Genomic DNA, 24,797 nt, shown 5'->3' with positions numbered 1-24,797 from the left:
GACTACTGTGTATTGGGGGGTACTGTGTATGGGGGGCTACTGTGTATGGGGGGGCTACTGTGTATGGGGGTACTGTGTATGGGGGGGCAAAACTGGTACTTAGTTATAACTCACTTATAACTGACTGCCTTCTCTCTATACTTGTATTTTAATGTAGGAGTTGCTATATTGTTTTCCTTAGGTCGTTCAGTATGAGGGTATAGCACATTTTCGTCTGCGCCCGCCATTTGATCTATATAAAAGGGGTATTTTTTTAAAATGGAGTGTGGTAATTGGGGCGTGGCCACAAAAGGGGGCGTGATCAAAAAATTGCCTTGCTGCGCGCGCCAAATCTTTTTGTCCCTCTTTTCATTTTTCAAATGTTGGGAGGCATGCTACTGCTGTATCACATCGTATATTTCTTTGGATTTGGGGGACCTTTAAAAATGTTAAGATTTTATTGCAGGACACAGGGCGAATTCGCCTGCTTTAAGCCCATCCACACACCGCTTTGGCATATACCTTAGTGCTGTAGTTCCTCCTACAACTAGCTTGAACTACCTTTCCCGACATGCTTTGCGCACGATCACGTGACGTTGAGAGCAGCGCGGGAAATTTGGGGTAGCTCGGGTTTGGGTCGCTGTAATTCGGCTTCCATGGCAACCACACCAGAACCGGGATCTAAGGCAAAGGGCAAACAACCCGTGCAGGTAAGGTACTAGTGGCCAGTGCCGCGTACTGATAGGGTTTGTCAGTCATTGTGCCTCACAGGAAGTCCCGCCTGCCTGCACTCAGCGGCTTCTGTACAGCTGCCCTGGCTGCAGCATGTATATATACTGTACTGTGTAACCCTGAGTTATTATATGTATTGTATATACGAACTAGGAGTGCAGAGAATGCACACAGATATTGCTTTTAAAACCAATCACAAATAACTCTAAAGCCAATTGGATGGAGGTGTATTGGAAAGTTGTATACAATCTGGAGTGGAGTTTCCCTTTAGCAACAGTTGTCAGGCAGCAGTGTGGCATCCCTAATGTATTTGCACTTGTCCCCTTCAATGCCCCCCACTTCCTTCCCTCTGGCACAGTGATTTATATGGCCGCCCAGCTGCTACACAACATGTTTATGTTTCCTGGGGGGGGGGGAGTCATTGTTGGGAGGCGCAGATTTATTATTTCTGTAGCTCCATTTGGCCTCCTAGTGCAAGGCAACTGCAAATCACAGTAGGAAAGGGGACATAAACCGATAAATACAATCATGCCTAAGGAAAGAAAGAAAATTCGAAGCAACTTTGCGATATATTGCTTAAAGGGAAACGAAAGGCAAAATCACTTGGGGGTGCCAAAATGTTAGGCACCCCCAAGTGACTTTAACTGCTTACCTCATACCCCGGGCTGGTGCCCCTGTTAGGAGAAAACAGCACCAGCCCGGGGCACCTGTAGCTCATCGCTTCCTTCTTCCGGCTTCCGGCTTCCGTTGCTGGAATGCCAGCGGTGGGCGCATGCGCAGTAGAGTGAAAAGCCGTTAAGGGTTAAGTTCGGCTTTTTACTCTACTGCGCATGCGCGCGCAGCGAATCAGGAAGAAGCAAGCGCCGGCAGCTACCCCGGGCTGGTGCTGTTCTCTTCTCACAGGGGCACCAGGTAGGTGGTCAAAGTCACTTGGGGGTGCCTAACATTTTGGCACCCCCAAGTGACTTTGACTTTCTTTTTCCTTTAAAGGAACAGTAACACCAAAAAATGAAAGAGCTTTCAAGTAATAAAAATATAATGCACTGTTGCCCTGCACTGGTAAAACTGGGGTGTTTGCTACAGTAACACTACTATAGTTTATATAATAAGCTGCTGTGTAGCCACGGGGGCAGCCATTCAAGCTGGAAAAAAGGAGAAAAGGCACAGGCACATAGCAGATAACAGATAAGCTCTGTAGGATACAATAGTTTTATCTGTTATCTGCTATGTGCCTGTACCTTTTCTCCTTTGAATGGCTGCCCCCATGGCTACATAGCAGCTTATTTATATAAATTATAGTAGACTTTCTGAGGTAAACACACAACTTTTACCAGTGCAGGGCAGCAGCACATTATATTTTAGTTACTTTTATACACTTTCATTTTTTGGTGTTACTGTTCCTTTAACATTGTACGCAGTGTCGGTCTGTCCTGTTCTGAGTTTTTGATTCTCACATTAAACAATGTAACAGAATTTGGCTCTACCACAGTCAAGGCCTATTAAAGGGCACCTGTCACAAACATTTTGTTTCCCCCACCAGAGATGAATGCTAACAGAGCCCACATCTAGATGAGGAAAACGGTAGTATTTTTTGAAGGATAGTTCCCCCACTGTGGTGCTGTCAAGCCATGCTGGAGTGCAGCAAACAACATATTGAGCGAGTTTCCTGGCTTACTAAATATGTGCTTGGCTATGATTTTTGATCAGTCGACATGAATATTGTCTAGGCCTGGGCACTCTGCCCGTGTGTACACTATGCCCGTGTGTGCCTTAGTATGGCCTCCTGCACCGAAAATTGGTTCCTGGTGCAGGGAACGCTGCACTTAGATGCTTCTCCCTATGCATTCATGGAATGCTCAATATGCTTGTTGTACAATGCAGTGTTAAAGACAAGAGTGAACCAGGAAACTTGCTGATTGTGAAAGTTGCTCATTTTGTGCTTTGGTGTACCCTTGCCTTGCCAACTGCACTGGTAGTGGGCTCCAGGGCACAGCATTCCATGGGGGGCAAGTTCTTTAAACAGTTCTTATTTACTGTTTTGTTTTCCCACCTTGTCCACCTTTAATTATGACACCTCTGGTTTGCAGGAACAGCAATCCCAGTTTAATGGTGCTAGCAGATTGGGTAACTGGTCCGGGTGGGGTTTCAAAAATTTGAACTGTGCAGTAATGCAGGTTTTGTTGGCCTGCACCTCTGGTGGGATAAACATTTTAGTAATAGGTTGATTGGCTGGATTCTCTTACATTGTAAATGGGATTTATACTTGACAGCAGCAATGTAAAGAAATGCATCCTGGTGTTATACAGGTGGCAATTCTTTTCCATGGAGTAGTCAACAGAAATGGATCTTGGACTCAAAGGATCTAGTGTTTTCCAAGGCACTCGCTGCTTAACATAATGGTGCTGGCCATGAGCCAGTAAAGCAAATTGGGTGAAATTAAAGCTGGCAATACATTTACAGATCAAATCTTCATATGATTTTCTGTTTATGTATGGAGGCCTGCGAATCAGTTTTGGGATTGGGCAGGTGTGAAAATAAAAAAAAAAATTAAGAATAGCTGCCAGTCTTCCAATAAAAATAATATCTTTATTTGCTCAACTTAAAAATCTCACTGCCTTAATGCCTCTGTGTAAAAATATCCTCTGCCTATGTATTATGTCATGGTGCATTGTCAAATGAGGATGTAGAGAGGAGCTACAGTTCCTCTTCAATTTCTGATGTTCTATCTCTAATAATAATAATCATGCGTAAAAATTTACAGTTGTACAATTACACTTTGGAAAAAATGGTCTCCTTGCCAAATTGTCATTATTGTATTCTAATCTATTTCTTTTGTAAACCTAGCCGTACATGGAGTGATTTGTATGGTTGTAACTTGTTAACCAAACCAGCCAACACAAAATGTGCCTGGACATATCTTAATGCACCAAATGTTTGCCCTCTGTCACTGTGTGCCCCATTTTTTTACAGATGTCGGCTGTCTGCTGGCAAATTAGAAATATGAAGCAAAGTATTTGTGTGTATAAGACAAAGCGCCTATCGGCACTGAAAACTCTAAAATGTGTTTGATGACCTCCATCAGCATATGCGGAGGGATTTTAGCTGAGCTGGATATGACTGGGGATACACATTGCTTTTCACATAATCTGACTTCTTGGTCATGTAGGGTCTGCGCACCATTGCTGTCAACATGTATGCTAAATCATGCATGACTCTTTGTGTCTGTATTCTTTTGTGTGTTATTCAGATGTTTATGTTTTGTTTTTTAAGAATATTGTCAACATGGATCTATTATATGTTTGCAGGATCTAGATGACTTGCTGCGCTGTGCAATTTGCTTTGATTACTACAACATAGCTGTGATAATCCCACAGTGTTCTCATAACTGTAAGTATTTTTATATCTCACCTAAGTACAATAGAGCAAGCCCTTGCATTGGTTGATACTTGTTTGCTTTCTTGTCTTAGAAACACATTTTGGGGTGAATTTATTAACATTAGGCACAAACATTACTGGTAATGTTGCCCATAGCAACCAATTGGCAATTAGATTTCAATTGTCAACTACAAGTTAAAAAAACAAAATCAAAGATCGGTTGTTGGTTGGTTTGGGCAACATCACTGGTAGTGATTGTCTCCAATGTTAATAAATACCTTTATCTTTTGTTCATGAACTATTAGGGCAATGCCACACATTGACTTTTGTTATTCCCTGGGAAAAGCAGGATGGCAAAACGAAGAACTGTCACTGGCTTTATGTGCATTTGAGAAATTATATCCTGAAAAAGCAGAAACCAGTATTTTGGGGCAGTATATACTTAAGCAGATAGTAAGCACCCCAAATGTCGTTATCTGTAATTAGAAGTAATTTCAGACAATTAGTACCATCTTGATTCCTTGTGTGTGGATTAAATGCTGTTGCTCTTGTTATTGTGGTTTTACTTGAAAGGGACATTTACCCAGTAAAATAAATAAATTTTTAAAAAAAAAATTCTGACTTTTAGAGATAAAAATCCGAATTGGGGAAAAAAAATCTGAGCGTTAGTAAATGGCCTGCTAGATTTTCCAAGAGTTAAATTATTGGTCAAAATACTTGTTAAACGAATTAGAAATTTAGATCTGATCATCAATGCATAAAAGTTTTCACCTTAATGACATCTAAGTAACAAAAACTGAACCAAATGTGCTGTACATTCATATGTGCTGTATTTCTAAAGGCTTCCGAATCATGACAGATGGATAGCTACCTTCAGCAACCTGAAGGGATAGAATAGGAGCTGTAGTCCAGCAGCAGCCAGAGAGACTTTGATTGGACCTTACAGATGAAGCAAACTTTATTTAGTGTATCATGCAACATTAATTTCGAAGGGACAATACTTGTTTCCATATGTGACACAAGTTCTGCAACATCTTTGAATAAACCATTCTTCATTGCTTTATGAGTTATGGGGGGCTACATGAATGTGTTAATAGATATTACATTGCAAATGATTTATGTAGGATGTGGTGCCAGTAAGTACGTAGATTGTATTTATACATGCGGGTATGTGTATTTAAGGAGAGAAGTCATACAGAGGTATGTTTGATCATTTGGTATGGTTGCTGAGGGGCATTTAGTGTGCAGATCAGACTGATTCAACTGCTAGATCACTTGCTGGGACAGAAGAACAGGAACAGCACCTCTTGTCTTTGTAGATTAAAATGCCTTTATTGCAACATTTTTTTGGGGCAAACAACAATAGCAGCAATGTTTCAGGTCACAAGACCTTTTATCAAGCTTGATAAAAGGTCTTGTGACCTGAAACGTTGCTGCTATTGTTGTTTGCCCCAAAAAAATGTTGCAATAAAGGCATTTTAATCTACAAAGACAAGAGGTGCTGTTCCTGTTCTTCTGTACCAGGATATGCCGATGGAAAGTGGCCTTTGGGGAACCTGCACTACTTCTAACTAATCACAAGGCTTGGGGCTGACTGCTACTCTCCAGATCACTTGCTGGGCCCATGCAGACTCTTTGGTTGAGGGTGACATCCACTGCCCCATGTATTCCTCACCTTGCAGGATTTTGCGGCCTTCTCTGTCTAAGGCAAATAGGGATAAATGCTGGCTAAGAATCTGCCTCTACGCTTGAACCAGCATTTCTGTTTCGGCCCCGGAGCTATTGCTTCGGCCTGGGTGCTGGAACACAGATTTTGGGGCGTAATACATACTCGTGCATTTCTGTGGCGCAATCTGCTCTGTGAGCCTCCACCCGAGCCAAGGCAATGGCTCTAGGCGCAGACACAGAGGAGAGCTGATTTAAGCTTAGGGGCGGAGAAGTGCATGCCCAGAATCCTCCACATGTGGTGTAAGCCTAATGTTTGTAACTCAAGTTTGTTATTAGATATTGATTGGTGAGGATGTTTATTTGGCCCCATACATAGCCCTGTAGATGGCTGACTTGGTCAAAAGTTTATAACTTGGTAACTGGAGGCCTGAATAAATTAATAATCACAAAGACCAAAAAACATTCAAGGTGTCATGCTGACTAATATCTGCAAATGTATACTTTTTCTTGCACATATCCAGCAAAAAACAGAATATAGTGATCGATGAGAAAGCTTTTACATTAATAACGCAATTTTCTGACATGCAGTCAACACTGTATAGACTTAACTTGATAAGGAAAGAGCACTCAAAGGACTTTCTCCAAGTGAATCCCTAGTGTTGAATTAATTTGCCTCCTAGTCCTTCTCTTTGAGCATGCCCTATAAAGGTTATTTCCTGTCCCAGCTATCTCTATATTCTAGTGTAAGCATTTTGGAAATTGATATTTTGTTAGTGTGAATACTTAACATTGATCTCTACACCTATTACCTATTTATATATATAAACAGAATACGGTGCAATGTTAATGTTGGAACAGTAAGAAGCAATTTTGCTACAACCCCTGTGTGCTCCTATTTTGATAAAAAAAAAATATATAAAAAAACTCAAATTCCTAAATCCCTTGTTGGTGAATTGGTTTAGAAGCTGTACAGTATGTGTATTGCAGCCACCTTTATAACCACAGGGCTTTACTTAAGGGATTTTTAAACTGATCTTTGAAGTAATATTTGCATTGCTTTAACATCCTTTATTTGGTATCAAATGTATGTTATAATGTGTTCATTAGAAATTAGTTCAGTGAAAAAAAGCTCTTTGCCCTGCAGAAGGAAAGTATTGAACTGAGGGATGTTAAATATTAAAGGGGCGGTTCACCTTCAAGTTAACTTTCAGTATGTAATAGAATGGGATATTCTTGGCAACTTTTCAGTTGGTCTTCATTTTTATTTTTTATAGTTTTTATTTGCCGCCTTCTTCTGATTTTTTTCCAGCTTTGAAAAGGGACAGACCCCGGCAGCCAAACACTATTCCTCTGTGAGGCTACAATCTTATTGTTATTGTTACTTTGTATTACTTATTCCTCTATTTAGGCCCTCCTCTAATCATATTCATGTTTCTCATTCACACCACTGCCTGGCTGCTAGGTTAAATTGGGCCCTGAACAAAAAGCTAAATAATGTTTGGAGAGAACCGCACCAGCCTGTGGAAAAAACTGTGCCGTCATTTTACTTGTATCGGTGTCCCATGCATCCCCTACGTGAATACCTGTTCACACGCATAAAGTATGCCCAGCTAGAATTACTCTACTGTTCTGGCGCAGAACGCCAAGCCCTAAGCAAGGTGAGGCCTTACCAGAGACCTATAAAGAGGCAAAATTAATGTTTTGATCCCTTGAGTCAATGCCCTTTTTATACAAGACAGCACTTTATTTGTTTTAGTAGCCACAGAATGACACTGCCTGGAATTAGACAAATTATTACAAAAACCCCAAGATCCTTCTCAATTAAGGATCCCCCTGCACACTACCATTTACAGTGAAACTTAAATCTATATTATTTCTACCCAAAGTGCATAACTTTGCACTTTTCAGCATTGAACCTCATTTTCCATTTTTCAAATCGCTCTGCAAAGTGGCAGCATCCTGTATAGAATTTATTGGTTTGGGGGGACCACAAAAAATACAGTGTAAAATGAGGGAAAACTCAAAATCAGGGTAATCAACTTGAATTTTTCTATACAGTACCAAATTTATAGGAATATCCTTCTAAGGGGGGCAGGATTACATTTCTAGTTCAGGCGGTAGTCCTATGAATGTGCAATAGGTGCAGCATCCTAGCACTCCCTGCACTCAAGGATTACATTCTTTACTGTGTCTAGCATGTGGGGGAAATCCAGGATTTATTTTGCTGAGCTTCTAGCTGACATCAGAAAGTGCATGGGGTGGGTGGGATAAATTGCGTATATTACTAGATTACTTGCTGTGTTACATGCTTAAGTGCTCTGTCTTCTGGAACTGTGACCTCAATGTAGGGGGCATTGGCTGTTGTAGCGCCATACATTCCTTTTCGGCTTTCAGCTACTTCTATATATATATTATAAAACATTTTAGGATTGAGGGGGAGTTTCAGGAATGTGAAATGCTTCTTTGTAAAGTTAAGGCTGGTCTTGTCTTTATGCTTTTACACCAAGATTTTTAAAGGAAAAAATTGTAGTTGTACTGAATAAAATTAGGCAACCATTCTCTGGAAGAGTATATCTGTAGTAATAAATCAAATGAACTGAACTTGCTGTGTTCTTCTTTTCTTGAAGATGTTTCATCAGTCATCCAACTGGCTGTATCAATTCAGAATTCTCATTCTGAATCGAGAAAGTCAGTTGGATGACTTGCGAAACGTCTTCAAGAAAAAAAAAAACACAACAAGTCCAGTTGATTTGACTTATTACTACAGATATACCATGACCTGGATGAATGAGAATCTTCACAGACATATCTGGAAGGGTATGTTATACCATAAATAAAACTCGCCTATTCGTCCAGTTTTTTTGTTGTTCCTGCAAATGAAAAAGAAGAAAAAAAATCGTATGATAAGGAAATCATTTATAAAATATGTCACATGTAATAAAAAAAAAAAAAACAAACCTTAAAAAAATAATTTTTAGATAAGCTGTTCTGGTCTTTTAAGACCATTGGACCCCTTCAGTTTGTGGCAAGCCCTAGAGTGTTTTCTGTACAATGGTGTATTCAGTGTGCTGTAGTTGGAAAATTGTCATCCTTCAGTATTCCCTTCTGATGCTCTTGACACAGTCACCTCTCTCTCTCTGAGCCTTCATTTTTTTTTTTTATTTTAATATCCAGGCTGTTGGCCCTAAGTCTTTATGAAGTTTTAAAGTTATTTGAAAAGGTAGCTTTAGTTGAAAACAGAGTATTTTATTACTGTATTCCTTTCTGTTGTCTTTTTCTGAAATTACATTACAGACATCCGTTCTCCCCCAGGTTTTTTAATCAGCTAGCTCCTGCTACTTTGTTTCAGGAGTAAAGCAAGACTCACCAATATATATTGATTACAAATGTTCACTGGTTTTTGACAAAGCTTTGGGTTGCTCCTTACTAACTGCAAAAATCAGAATTGTCTATCAATAAAACACAGATTTAATTTTCGATTACTGGCTCTTGGTTTTACACGTCATGCTGCAGATTTTACAATGTGCTTTACTTCATCTATAAACTAAAGAGCAGTGGGCACTAGTGCAAAAGACCTTTATTTAAGAAATTAAATGAACTGTGTCTGCTGCTAATGACATCTGCACTCATCATGTAAATATCATTTGCCAAGTGCAGGAATGGATTGAGGGGGAGTTAAATGGCCTGGTGGTCCACAATTTCATCAGGTCCTGGGTATTGGTACTTTCTTCTCGAGTCATGCCTGACACGTTTCACTTATAAGCTTCTTCAGGTAAAGACATACTGCCCAGTATTTCTATATAGGGAACTTATAAATTTTATAAATCTGTGTTTGCAGCTGTCGCCCCTTTAAAGGTTTTGCCACCCGTAAAGGAACAGTAACACCAAAAAATTCAAGTGTATAAAAGAAATTCCAATATAATGTACTGCTGCTCTGCACTGGTACAACTGGGGTGTTTGCCTCAGAAACACTACTATGGTTTATATAAAGAATGCAGCTGTGTAGCCATGGGGGCAGCCATTCAAAGGAGAAAAGGCACAGGCACAGGCACAGGCACTTAGCAGATAACAGATAAAACACTATTGTATTCTACAGAGCTTATCCGTTATCTGCTATGTAACCTGTGCATTTTCTCCTTTTTTCCAGTAGAGTTACTGTAGCAAACACACAACTTTTACCAGTGCAGGGCAACAGTACATTATATTTCATTTACTTTAAAACTCTTTCATTTTTTGGTGTTACTGTTCCTTTAATAGTGCAAATGAGAATCTGCTCTGCCCTACCCTGTATGGAGAATGCTGCTGAGACAAGAGAGAAGGTTGTCCAGGAACAGGATGCAGATTCCATATACATTTCAACTGAAATCTTTTTGCTATATCTATCTTCCTAAGTATTAGGTTGCAGATTTTATTGTATGGGAGATTGCTGGTGGCCGGCTTTGCCTCCACTTCTTTTTCCCCACAATGTTTTGTCATTGCTATTCTTGGCTGCTGACATCAGCCTGCTACCTGAAATTAGCAATAATATGGACATATTCATACTAATGTCTAAGCAGCATCATTATGCTTATATCATAGATGCCAATTAGGTGACGGTTTATGTCAATATAATCTAACTGGTAATTATAATCAAATTGAGCCTGACAATGTTATTAATGGTTGAATGCTGTCTGAGTATATAATCATTATATTATATATTATAATTTACTAATTATTGACAGCTGCAAGTTGTTTGCTGCTGTATTGATAGAGTAAATATTATCTTAATATTGAGAAAATAGCTTTTTTTTTTGCATGTATACAAATATACATTGGCATAACTATACAAACCTAATCAGCATGAGCTATACATTCTAAAAAACAAATAGCAAGCAAGTTTATGTTTTTGGAAAATGTATGTCGGTCCAATTGAAAAAGGGATCAGGTCCCATGGCAATAACAAAGAATTATTATTATTGTCAGTAAAGTTTTGGAAGTGTTGTATGCACATTGCCCAGAGATGGTGAAAGATGTTGGGTGCATATCAGCTATGTGCTAATTAGTGTTAGGCTTCAAATCTCCTTTACTTTAGAAAACAGACACATTTTAATTTCTTCCAAGTGAAGATTTATATTAACTAAGTTTGAGTGTCATGTACCAAGGCAACAAAAAGCAGTTGCTCATCCATAGCAAGAATAACACAACCAGGCAAATGGGAAATACATCCTTGCATGAGGGGGCAAGAATGCTTACATTTGTACTGTCAATATTTTCGTTCGTTTGCTTCTTGACTAATATTACAAAAGGAAGGGTTTAAGTAATCTTTCAATTGAGCCTAAGATTTTATTGTGTATGCACTGAAAGGCTATGTCATATATTGTGTGATTTGGTCATCTCCTTGGACATGAAGAATTGTTCCATTTGTTTAGGTTGATGGCTCATAGATTGGATCTCTGAGAAAAGAAGGACTGTGCCAATGCCCCATCCAAATATTGTGAATGTGAATCCACATTGCGGTGTATGGCATCTTTTGTTAGGGTATAGTCTTTTTTTAATAGAGGAAAGTAGATCAAGTCCTGAAAAAAAGGTTAACATTTTTCTGAGACTGGAGGAGAACATAGCCACTGATATCTTTTATACCAGAGAGGCAATAGTACTTGCCAGGGTACCTACTTCTTCAACTTCAATAACCACCAACCAACCATGACCCCAGACGAAAAGTTTAGCTAAAGGGCCTTGCTACACCCAATGATATGCCAACTTTTATTCTATGACACAACTGTACTTAATCCATGGCTTTTCCTTTTCTCTCTCTTTTCTACATTCTTTTGTTCCTTTCTTCCCTATCGTAATATTTTTTAAAGGGTTAATTACGCATTGGCTTTTTAACTGATGTATATGCTGTGAGACTTCTTTATTCATTAAGGAAAAGCGTATAAATAAAATCTTTAAAAAATCTATGCGTTCTGCCATTATGAAAGAGTAATGAGCAGCTTTGGAATTACCAATCTTGCCATGAAAATGTATATTTCTTTATTAACTGTGATATTTTGATTTATGAAGACCATAGCCAGGCATTTGCTGACTTGAGCAACTTCTTCTGTTTAGTGTTTCACAAATTCATTTGCTCTTAATGTTTATACATGGTAATCTCAATGCATATATTGAATGTTGTGATGTATAAAAATGAGGTTAATGTATTCATTGGACATGGGAAACATAACATATAGTAGAACAACCAATATATTTTCAACCATAAGGGCTTTTTTAATGTTTTACATTCCCTCCTAATCTTATAAATAAATTGCAGACTACATTTAATTTGTCTTCAGTTCATTTGTCAGAATGTTAATATGTAAATGTGCTGCGGCAGACAGAACTTCTCTAACCGTAATAAGGCAAACATCTCAATGAGGAGCTGAAAAGCTGCTTATTTTAACAGAGCAGAGATTAACTGGTTATATTCCGTGAGTGTTTTTGGATTGTATCCTTTTTCAGAGGTGACCCAACCCTTTGATTTGCTAGAAACTTTAGTCTCATTAAGGGGTTAAGAAAAAAACATTTGCATCCATATTAACCTTTCAACTCATAGCAACCAACCCAACATTTGCTGACTGGTAGACCTGTAACAAACTGTTTTTGAGATATGTTTAATTTTTTCCCCTCAGCCAAGCATTGTTTTTCATCTGCACCCAAGGTAACTATGATATCTGTCAAAGTACAGGTATGAGATCCTTATACAGAATATAGTAGCTTGCCTGATATTCAGGCCCAGTGCTTCTGTTAGCAGAACACTGCACTGGCCCGGGGCCTCTGAAGAACTTTTTCGGCACAATCTCTTCTGTCTTCTTTTCTCACGCGTATACACACCAGAGTAAAAAAGCCGGCTTTCCTTTCTAAGTTTGGCTTTTATTCTATAGTACATGCACCAGGTGGACTGAAGTGAAAAGATGACGGAAGATGATGAAGGTGAGGATCTTCTGCAAAAATACCCTGGGCCGGTGCAGTTTTAAGCGAACAGGTCCCCCCGGCCCAGCATATCAGGTCTGTTATGCAGAGAACCCCAGATGCCAAGCATTCTGGATAATAGATGTTATACCTAATTTCAAAACCATGGGTAAAATGTAAAGTTGGTCCATGCTATTCTAGTACAGGTATTGGACCCCTTATCCAGAAACCCGTTATCCAGAAAGTTCTGGATTATGGAAAGACATCTCCCATAGATTTTAATCAAATAATTCACATTTTTAAAAAATTCCTTTTTCTGTGTAATAATAAAACAGTCTTCAATAGGAGAAAGACCCCTTATCCGGAAAACCCCAGATCCCAAGCATTCTGGATAATGGGTCCCATACATGTTGTTAGAACATTGTTGTTGGGATTTGCTTTTGGTCAGGTACAAAAGCGTTTGTGAAGTTGGGCTAGCCACCTTCTAAAGATTATCTTTTTAACAGTCTGTTAATTCAATGCTGCAATTCCAGTTGGTGGACGGTAGGGTATAGAGGGACTTGAATAAAATATCTTCATTAATTATTTGCTTTTGGAGTTCACCAGTATTTTAAAGTCAGCCACCATTGTATTAATGGCAAATTCTTGGCAATAGCAATATACAGTCATGGCCAAAATTGTTGGCACCCCAGATATTTTTCCAGAAAATCAAGTATTTCTCACAGAAAAGTATTGCAGTAACACATGTTTTGCTATACACATGTTTATTCCCTTTCTGTGTATTGGAACAGAACAAAAAATGGAGGAAAAAAAGCAAATTGGACATAACGTCACACAAAAATCCAAAAATGGGCTGGACAAAATTATTGGCACCCTTAACTTAATATTTGTTTGCACACCCTTTGGAAAATATAACTGAAATCAGTCGCTTCCTATAACCATCAATAAGCTTCTTACACCTCTCACCGGGAATTTTGGACCACTCTTCCTTTGCAAATTGCTCCAGGTCTCTCTTATTGGAAGGGCGCCTTTTCCCAACAGCAATTTTAAGATCTCTCCACAGATGTGTGGGATTTAGATCTGGACTCATTGCTGACCACTTCAGAACTCTCCAGCGCTTTGTTGCCATCCATTTCTGGGTGCTTTTTGACATATGCTTGGGGCCATTGTCCTGCTGGAAGACCCAAGATCTTGGACGCAAACCCAGTTTTCTGACACTGGGCTCTACAGTGCGATCCAAAATCCTTTGGTAATCCTCAGATTTCATGATGCCTTGCACACATTCAAGGCACCCAGTGCCAGAGGCAGCAAAACAACCCCAAAACATCATTGAACCTCCACCATAATTCACTGTAGGTACTGTGTTCTTTTCTTTGTAGACTTCATTCCGTTTTCGGTAAACATTAGAATGATGTGATTTTACCAAAAAGCTCTGTCTTGGTCTCATCTGTCCACAAGACATTTTCCCAGAAGGATTGTGGCTTACTCAAGTACATTTTGGCAAACTGTAGTCTTGCTTTTTTATGTCTGTGTCCTCCTGGGTCTCCTGCCATAGCGTTTAACTTTATTTAAATGTTGACGGATAGTTTGCGCTGACACTTATGCTCCCTGAGCCTGCAGGACAGCTTGAATTTCTTTGGAACTTGTTGGGGGCTGCTTATCCACCATCCAGACTATCCTGCGTTGCAACCTTTCATCAATTTTTCCCTTCCATCCACGCCGAGGAAGATTAGCTACAGTTCCATGGGTTGCAAACTTCTTGATAGTGTTGCGCACTGTGAACAAAGGCAAATCTACATCTCTGGAGATGGACTTGTAACCTTGAGATTGTTGATATTTTTCCACAGCTTTGGTTCTCAAGTCCTCAGACAGTTCTCTTATCCTCTTTCTGTTGTCCATGCTTACACAATGCAAACACTAAGGGGGAGATTTACTAATCCACGAACGGTCCGAAGGTGTCCGAATACGTTTTTTCGTAATCGTCGGTATTTCCTGCGATTTTTTTGTCGCCGTCGCGACTTTTCCATATATTTTCTGCAACTTTTTCGCCGCTGTTGCGAAAAAATCGGATTGGTTTTTCCGCTGTTTACTATCGCTCAATACGAAAAATATGCGACGGCGACGATAAAATCGCAAAATTTTAGTTTCCAATATGATTTTTTCCCTTTCGGAATTCGGATGCGTGGATTAGTAAATCTGCCCCTAAGTGAACTTCTCTCCTTTTTATCTGCTTTCAGGTGTGATTTTTATATTGCCCACACCTGTTACTTGCCCCAGGTGAGTTTAAAGGAGCATCACATGTTTGAAACAATCTTATTTATCCACAATTTTGAAAGGGTGCCAATAATTTTATCCAGCCCATTTTTGGAGTTTTGCGTGACATTATGTCCAATTTGCTTTTTTTTCCTCCCTTTTTTGTTCTGTTCCAATACACAGAAAGGGAATAAACATGTGTATAGCACAACATGTGTTACTGCAATACTTTTCTGTGAGAAATACTTGATTTTCTGGAAAAACTTCTGGGGTGTCAACAATTTTGGCCATGACTGTAAATAACTCTTCCCAAGAGATGGGCTTTCCGGATAGACCCTAGGAATCGACTGGGGGAAACTACGGCCCAAGAACCTACTTTGACAGATTTAACAGCTGAAATGACTCATAATGACATAATTCTAAATTACATCTAAATTACATCTTAATATGTTTGTTTTTACTTCTAAGTAGCTAGTCTCATCAGTCAGGCATAATTCTATTATACTGTTCAGTTATAAAAAGCTGAAATACAAATACACCGTTTGTGACGTTTTGGGAAATGTCAGGGGCAGATTGAGGTCATTACTTGAGCTTAATTTCTTTTATTGGTATTGAACGTATGCAAGCTGCGGCATGCTTAGCAGATTAGCCCCTACCAGGGAAACGGGGAGAATACGGAAAGAATGGGGAGAATACGTGTGTATGCAGGGGAACTACAGCTTTGCTGCTTAATGACTTCAAACCTTTGTAAACTTGTATAATCATTTACAAAAAACAATTTTTTTTTTAATGTATCACTGTACAATGTTTAGCCATTGTGTTTGTCTGTTTCTCTGTAGCTTTGTCTAAAGAGCTGTTACTGGCTCTGTTTGTAGCTTTGCTCTTTCCTCGGCTCGAATCGTTCTTGGCAAACTGTTTTTTTTAATGTCTTGGTATCTCTGATTTAATATTTTTTTACTATTATTAGGTATATTTTAGACTCTGGCAGTTCTGACTAGATTATATGGAATATCGGCCGTTTCATACATCCTGTCAGTTGTCAAACACTGCAAAACCAGGCTGGGAATGAGGCAGTCTTAACCTAACAACCTCAGACTCACTGACTAGCAGCTGGGGATGAGGCAGTCCTAACCTAACAACCTCAGACTCACTGACTAGCCGCTGGGGATGAAGCAGTCCTAACCTAACAACCTCAGACTCACTGACTAGAAGCTGGGAATGAGGCAGTCCTAACCTAACAACCTCAGACTCACTGACTAGAAGCTGGGGATGAGGCAGTCCTAACCTAACAACCTCAGACTCACTGACTAGAAGCTGGGAATGAGGCAGTCCTAAACTAACAACCTCAGACTCACTGACTAGAAGCTGGGAATGAGGCAGTCCTAACCTAACAACCTCAGACTCACTGACTAGAAGCTGGGAATGAGGCAGTCCTAACCTAACAACCTCAGACTCACTGACTAGAAGCTGGGGATGATGGGGATTGCAGTCACATTACCCAGTTTGGCTGAGGCCAGAGATCAGTTCCTCTACCCCAGGTTTCTTATACTCACACTGACAGTGGTAACATAAGGTACAAATAATAACAATGCATCCTTCTGTAAAATGCTGAGTTTTAGCTGAAATGCTGGAGTTATGTTGTGTGACCGGTATCAAAGCAAAGCAAAGCAAAAGCAAAAGCAAAGCTTTGTGTTATAATATTGATTAGTTATACCTCATACAATTATATTTTATAGTATTTTATAACCTAAAAACATAATCCTTATTTTACATTTTTTAATGATGACACTTTGTATGAAGGACTAAACTTTCTAAACATCCATTGCCTATAAGGGGTATAATTGGGTAAGCCAGTAATATGGCATTACTGTATTCAAAGTAGGAAAATGTCGCAGAAATCTTGTTATATTTAAGTCAGATTTGTAATTACATTCCTGATGCTGCACATACTTAGCTCTCACCACCTCATGCTTTTATATACTATTTAGCCACTGGCTCTATAGTAAATAATTGCCTTCCTGCCTCGTTAAACTATTTCTGGCTGCAAATTAATTAATTGTATGCAGGATCAGTGCAGCAATTAACAAATGTTATAAAAAAAAAGACCAAAGTCCATCAAGTTCAACCCTTCCAAGTGAACCCAGCACCCACACAAACCTATCCTGACCTATCTATGCGCTCACATACTGTGCATAAACTATATAACCCTATGTAACTATGTAAATATATATACAAACATCAATACTTACTGTTCAAGAAATCATCCAAACAACACTTAAAGGCATAAACCACCCATTTACCATCACATCATCGCTCTGGAAGGGCATTCCTTTAGCACCTACACTGCTTCAAATGAAAGTTCCGTTCCTCTAATCTAAAGCGGGCCCCTGGTACGCTTATCTTTTTTATTGGGAAAAAGAACATCCCCCATCTGCCTATAATCCCCTCTAATGTACTTGTACAGAGTAATCATGTCCCCTCACAAGTGCCTTTTTCCAGAGAATACAACCCCAACCCTGACAGTCTAATCTCATGTTTTAAATCTTTCATCCCCTTCACCAGTTTAGTTGCAGTCTCTGCACTCTCTCCAGCTCATTAATATCCTTCTTAAGGACTGGGGCCCAAAACTGCCGCCCATACTCATGGTGAGGCCTTACCAGGGACTTATAAAGGGGCAAAATGATGTTTTCATCCCTTGAGTCAATGCCCTTTGGGCACTTTATTTGCTTTAGTAGCCACTGAATGACACTGCCTGGAATTAGACAACTTGTTATCTACAAAAATCCCCAGATCCTTCTCAATTAAGGAAACCCCCAACACACTACCATTTAGTGTATAACACGCCTTTCTATTATTTCTACCAAAGTGCATAACTTTGCACATTTCAACATTGACCCTCATTTTCCAGTTTGCTGCCCAGTTTTTCAATTTTGTCAAATCGCTCTGCAAAGGGTCAGCATCCTGCATGGAATTTATAGTTTTGCACAATTTAGTATCAGCAGCAAATATAGAAGCAGTGCTTTCTACGCCCACCTCCAGCTCATTTATAAATACGTTAAAGGGATACTGTCATGATTTTTATAGTATACTATTTATTTCTAAATTACACTGTTTACATAGCAAATAATTCACTCTACCATTTAAAATTTTATGCTTGAACCAGCAAATTTATTTTTTTAGTTGTAATATTGGTGTGTAGGCGCCATCTCAGTGCATTGTGCCTGAGTCTGAGGAAAATGTCACAGAAATCTTGTTATATTTACGTCAGATTTGTAATTACATTCCTGATGCTGCACATACTTAGCTCTCACCATCTCATGCTTTTATATGCTATTTAGTAACTGGCTCTATAGCAAATACGCACACCCCACTTTGCAGTTATTTATTTGTAAAAAATGTTTGGAATCATGTATGATTTTTGTTCCACTTCTCACGTGTACACCACTTTGTATTGGTCTTTCACGTGGAATTCCAATAAAATTGATTCATGTTTGTGGCTGTAATGTGACAAAATGTGGAAAAGTTCAAGGGGGCCGAATACTTTTGCAAGCCACTGTATATTATTCCTGGCCTTGGGCAAATTTGAGTTACTTTGTCAGAATTGCTGTGCATAATATGATAATAGTGTGATAGGTGTATCGGGGTGGGAAATTCATATTACTTAAAGGGGATGGTTGCATTCACAAAGCATATCATTTGTAAAATAGAACGCTGCAAATAATTTTTCCATCTGCTTTCTATTTTATATTTTTAACTGTTTTCTTTCTAAAAGTTACATTAAAAAATATTTAATTTTATTTTCCCTCTCACATGTTTTCCAGAACCAACTCTGTAAACTGTTATGGTTGATACATTAGTTGATGCATGGTTCAGAAGCTTCATACCCTACTGAGTTCTGTAACAAAGCAACTCTTGATAAAAGAATAGTTACAGTAGCAAATTCAATAAGCTGTCATGTTTTTAGGCAGCATCAGAGAAATATCTAATTTTAAGTGTTATAAAAGGGATGCAAAAAAGTTTGAATGTGGTCTGCGTGTGGATCTTGAGCAGATAATTGCCTATACAAAACTTAGCGTGCCTGCTTCATGTTTGCTGTATATTATTTCTTAGGTGCTTGAGTAATAGATGTTTGGTTGGATATAGCAATATATATATCTCATAAATAAATCAAATGAAATGCTTTGGTGGTACTCGAAGGGATTGGATCACTAAAAGTAGATTCATTATGGGTAAAGTCCTGGTTTAGAAAGTTGGGGACCTAGCTTACAGGTTATATGAGAAAAGGAAATGAAACAAATTCATTTTTAAAACCTACATTCTGAAAAAAAACTGAGCTGCCCCTTTAATTATCTGACTATAACTATGCCTATTCCAAGACAAATAAGCAGTAACACCTTTTCATTTGTACTTTAAGATGACTTATGCATATATTATTCTTTTGTTTACAGACTGCTCTTTGTGTATCCGGAAGTTTCTATCATACAAGACACAATGTCCAACTTGCTGTGTAGTAAGTTTTTCAGTATTTACATTTTACCATTTCCTTATGATCATTGTAAGAACTCCTATTAGCGCTACTAATGGTAATCACCTGAAGGTCAAATTGTTGGAGAGGTAAAGCTATAGGGTATAAATAAAATATATAAATAAAGGGTATTTTTATTTACAAAAGACTGATCTTGTGCATACTCTGTCAGTATAGAAGTGCAATTGAATAAACCGTATATTTAAATTGTTTTGTGAAGCCTACAGGAAAGAAAATGTCTGTGCACTAAGTTTAAAGGAGAAGGAAAGGCTAATAAAGAGTTAATCTCAAGCTGCAGGCATACCTTCAGTTATCTCAATAGTGCCCTTATGTCTCCCCATATTTCTCCTGTTCAGAAGATCAGAAGCCAAACAGGAAGAAAAAACGCTGAGCTGTGTAAAGAAAGTTCCCATAATGTCTGCTCCTGCACAGACACCCAGACCAAGTAAACATGCTCAGTTACATAGTTACATAGTTACGTAGGGTTGAAAAAAGACCAGTGTCCATCAAGTTCAACCCATCCAAGTAAACCCAGCACACCTAACCCACACCTACCAATCTATACACTCGCATACATAAACTATAAATACAACCACTAGTACTAACTGTAGATATTAGTATCACAATAGCCTTTGATATTCTGATTGATCAAGAACTCATCCAGGCCCCTCTTAAAGGCATTAACAGAATCTGCCATTACCACATCACTAGGAAGGGCATTCCACAACCTCACTGCCCTCACCGTGAAAAACCACCTACGCTGCTTCAAATGGAAGCTCCTTTCCTCTAATCTAAAGGGGTGACCTCTGGTGCGTTGATTGTTTTTGTGGGAAAAAAGAACATCCCCCATCTGCCTATAATCCCCTCTAATGTACTTGTACAGAGTAATCATGTCCCCTCGCAAGCGCCTCTTTTCCAGAGAAAACAACCCCAACCTCGACAGTCTCACCTCATAGTTTAAATCTTCCATCCCCTTTACCAGTTTAGTTGCACGTCTCTGCACCAGTTAGTTAGACTATGAGGAAGCTTCCTGCTGATTGGCTCAGATTCACATTCCTAAGGGGGAAGTGAGTTCTTGAGGCAGGGGGGTAGCAGGAGAGAGCAGAAAGCTGCGTGTCTGTGGCACATGAATTACAGACAAAAGAAATCTTTTTATAGCGAAGTCAGTGCAGCGTTTCTGTGAGTGCTTATGGCTGTATTTACATAGACCTTTCTGATAAAGCTTACTTAGTTTTTACCTTTCTTTCTCCTTTAAGGAGAATCTTAAAAAATAAATGAAATAATGAATTTATTTAAAAAAACCTCAGTCTGCAGTTCGGCCCATTTATCCTTCCTTCTTAATCTATATTAGCACGTTTTATGTGGCTACAAGATTTGGTGGTGGAGAAGAAGGGCATCTGAGGTTTCCTTTTGTTGGAGGTGCTGTTTATTCCCGCCTACAGGAAGGAAAAAGACTCTTTGATAACTATAAATGTATTATTGTCTTCTTTGTGAAACAACCTTAGAAATGATAAATCTTTACTGTATTCTTATTCTTCTATTTACTATGCTGTTACTGTACTCATTGTGTAGACCTGTCTGCTGTGTACTGACTTTCCACACCATAAGGATAACAAAAATATGTTTTCTCTTCAAGGCAGTTGCAGAGCCTGATCTCAGAAATAACAGGATATTGGATGATCTGGTAAAAACTTTTATCTCAGCAAGGTATTATTCTATCTTTTTATCCAGGTGTAATTTGCAATACAAAAACTTTCAGTTTATATATTGGGTACCTAACTTTGCTGTAACATGTCTTTCTGGCTTACAAATAGTAATCTAATAGCATACATTGTGTTTTCTCTGTTGAAACCCTTTCACTCCTGTGTGCCTCTTCGATTGCCATAGTGTGCAAATTGACAGGAGGGGAATCTGCCAGTTACTGTGCTTATTGATCAGAGTTTGACCAGAAATCACTTGTGTGCACTTTCTGGCTGAAATTCTCCTGGGTGGAATCCTCTTCTGTCACTGCACACTTTGGTGGGGAAAGGAGACAAATTTGCATTGAGGTGCTAATAAGGAAAAACATAGCAATAACATAGTAATAAGAATAAGATACTGGAATATACTTTGAGCTTGTACCAGCATGTTTTTTATGCACTATAGATCTTTCCACACCAATTTAAATGCTTTCAATGAGGAGGTGACTAGTAATATTGACATTGGGGTGGCAGTGGATGTGAGCTACTTGGATTTTGCTAAAGCATTTAATGCAGTACCACACAGAAAGTGACTGAATAAATTATGAAATATTGGGCAAATATTTGATCATATTTGTGCTTGGATGGAGAACTAACTGAGGGATAGATGATATACAGAGTTGGGGTAAATGGGCCATTCTCTCTTTGGATCACTGTTTATACCGATGGGTTCTCCTTGGTCCCTTGCATTTTAACTTGCTCATAAATGACCTTGAGGTGAGCATTATAAGTACTGTTTCTATATTTGCTGGTGATACTAAATTGCGCAAAACTGTTCTATGCAGGATGTTGCTACATTGCAGACTAAATTGGAGAAATGAGCCACAAATTGGCAAATGAAGTATAAAATACTAAAAATGCAAGAACAGCAAAAGGAATGCGGCATGCACAAACAGAAGAGGCATAATGAGTAGGTTATGTTAGATGTTAAGTCAATACTTTTGAATAATGTACTTGCAGGAAATTGAAATTCACTTTGAACAGAGTAGCACATACTCATTCACCCTCTGTAAAATACCGCATTTAATTAGTACGGCATAGACAGGGATCCGTTGTAACCAGGATGCTCCCAATATTATGCTATTAGGATTTGGTGTTATCAGCTATCTTGATGAACAGCACTGCCTTTTGCAGGATAAACACACCTGGCATGTTTTAGGTATTGGGATATGTTATGTGGAATGCGTAATATCTGGATTTATTTTGTATGAGGCTTAATGAGTCTTAAAATAAGAAATAGCAAAGCATTTAAATAGAGATATCCTTGATTTAACCCTTTCTGTGCTGGCACTTTAGATCAATGTTTGTGTGGGTGTATAGTAGGGACCTTCAAATGCAACCACAGCAAATCTGCCACGCTCTACTTTTTGCCTCTGCTTTTGGGAACTTCCCAACCACATATACTTATAAGCATGTAGAACTCCGAGGGTCACTGCACCTGAGGTGGCTTGTGCTTATAACTGCCTTGTGGTGTGGGCTCAGTATTTGTATGCAGGGATACCTATGTATCTTGATGGATATAGAAAATAGAAAATATCCCTGGAAGTTTGCAGTGATCAAAATGCTTATGGGGAATAAATAGCCTTAAGTGGTGCTTTATCAGTCTGCAGTGAGAACATAGCACTTTTTATTGGGTCCTTTGTTATAGCATTTATTTCACACCACAAAAGACACATTTTCAATCAGTTGAGCCCTTTACCAACAATCATATTTAGCATTTGGATAATCCAGAGGAAGTCATGAGATGATTATTCAATTTGCACTTGAATAATCATTTCTCTAGTATGCAAATTACAAAAATCCAGAAACACATTATAGTATGTATTTTGACAACAATCTAGTATTTTTTCATTTTACTAAAAGGAAACAACCCCTTTCTTGGGAATGTACGGCATCAGCTAATACAATAATTGCACTATGTAAACACAAGGATTTTCTTCCATTCAGTGATGCAGTCAACCTCGCATGTGTTTAATTGCTTTCCAATAGCTGAAAATATATCAGACTGTTGTATTTGTAAACACATTTTATTCAGGGGCGATAAATGTGTCATTGCTCATAAGCATCAAAAGACTATTCATTGGACACTTGATCTATAAAGTCCTAAGTTGCTTTGCAGGTCTGGAAGAGCTAAAGTGAGGTTGAGGCTTAAGTTGGGTTGAAAAAAAAAGGCCAAAGTCCATCAAGTTCAACCCTGCCAATTGATCCCAGCACACACACAAACCTATCCTGACCTGTCTATACACTCACATACTGTGCATAAACTTTATAACCCTGTAGCATGGTGGATTTTCTATTGATTTTATAATGATTTACAATATATATCTGCTTTGACATATGAATCAAATCTTAGGTTTGAGTCAAGTAAAAGCAGCAGATTTTGGGACAGCTATTGTCCAGTGTTCAAGGTACAATGTCTTTGTTCTATGTATATTACTAGTAAAAAATACCAGTAAACACAGGTATTGTTACCCAGCAAATATCCTTGGAATAAACAAACAGACAGCATATAGACAATACACTCTTATGTACAACTTATTTGAGCAACAAATAAGGCCTTCTACAAAGTCTAGTTAATAGGTTTTGTTCATGACAAAAGTTTGTACACAATATTGCACAAGTCAGCGCATGGTGTTGGGGGGTTTGCTAAGAACTCTGGTATAAAAGGGAGCCTCCACCATGTGTCAGTAGCTTCGCCTAGGACTCCTGTCGAGTTTGCTGGTTAGATTGTTGTCAAAATACATACTATAATGTGTTTCTGGATTTTTGTAATTTGCATACTAGAGAAATGATTATTCAAGTGCAAATTGAATAATCATCTCATGACTTCCTCTGGATTATCCAAATGCTAAATATGATCGTTGGTAAAGGGCTCAACTGATTGAAAATGTGTCTTTTGTGTGAAATAAATGCTATAACAAAGGACCCAATAAAAAGTTTGCTGGTAATTGGCTTTTGGACCACTCTTATGCAGTTTTACAATACAATATAAAGCAAATTAATACATTGGAAAGTTCCCAAAAGCAAGAGTTGTATTCTTTAACATTATCCAGCAAGCAAAATGCTAGCCATACCATTATTTTTGGCTCTGTTCACTTTTTTTCAGAGTTTCTTTATCCCTTATCCGGAAACCCGTTATCCAGAAAGCTCCAAATTACGGAATGCCCGTCTCCCATAGACTCCATTTTAATCAAATAATTCAGAATTTTAAAACTTATTTCCTTTTTCTCTGTAGTAATAAAACAGTACCATGTAATTGATCCCAACAAAAATATAAATAATCATTATTGGATTCAAAACAATCCTATTGTGTTAATGTTTTATTAATTCTTTATTAGACTTAAGGTATGAAGATCCAAATTACGGAAAGACCCCTTATCCGGAATACCCTTGGTCCCGAGCATTCTGGATAACGGGTCCTATACCTGTAGTGATTCTTTTATTTGAAACCCTAGCAATGTTTTCACAGGATGAAAGAAGATGTATTTCAGTTTGCAATAAAGAAATCCTGTGAGCGTTTTTCTACTGCATGACACGACACATGATTTATTTTAAATGTCAACTCATAACTTTATGGCTTCCTTAATTAATTTTAAAAA

General features: G+C 38.5%; 1 protein-coding gene across 4 annotated transcripts in view; it reads left to right on the top strand.

Annotated features, from left to right (window-relative positions):
- Positions 1-507: 507 nt before the first annotated feature.
- rad18 (RAD18, E3 ubiquitin protein ligase) overlaps positions 508-24,797 on the top strand; it is a 114,088-nt gene continuing 89,798 nt past the window's right edge. Inside the window, exons 1-4 of one of the 4 annotated variants that reach the window (XM_031901159.1) lie at positions 508-689; positions 4,017-4,098; positions 19,383-19,444; positions 21,096-21,166. In XM_031901159.1, coding sequence (XP_031757019.1) covers positions 636-689; positions 4,017-4,098; positions 19,383-19,444; positions 21,096-21,166 — 269 coding nt within the window. In that variant the 5' untranslated portion in view covers positions 508-635. The remainder of the gene's footprint in view (positions 690-4,016; positions 4,099-19,382; positions 19,445-21,095; positions 21,167-24,797) is intronic. The other 3 variants (XM_004914132.4, XM_004914131.4, XM_002936252.5) reach the window with 3 other exon arrangements.

The sequence above is a fragment of the Xenopus tropicalis genome, chromosome 4 (genome assembly GCF_000004195.4).
Source record: "Xenopus tropicalis strain Nigerian chromosome 4, UCB_Xtro_10.0, whole genome shotgun sequence".
Lineage (NCBI taxonomy): Eukaryota > Metazoa > Chordata > Amphibia > Anura > Pipidae > Xenopus > Xenopus tropicalis.
Note: the sequence above shows the minus strand (reverse complement) of the source record. Positions and strands in the feature narration are given on the sequence as shown.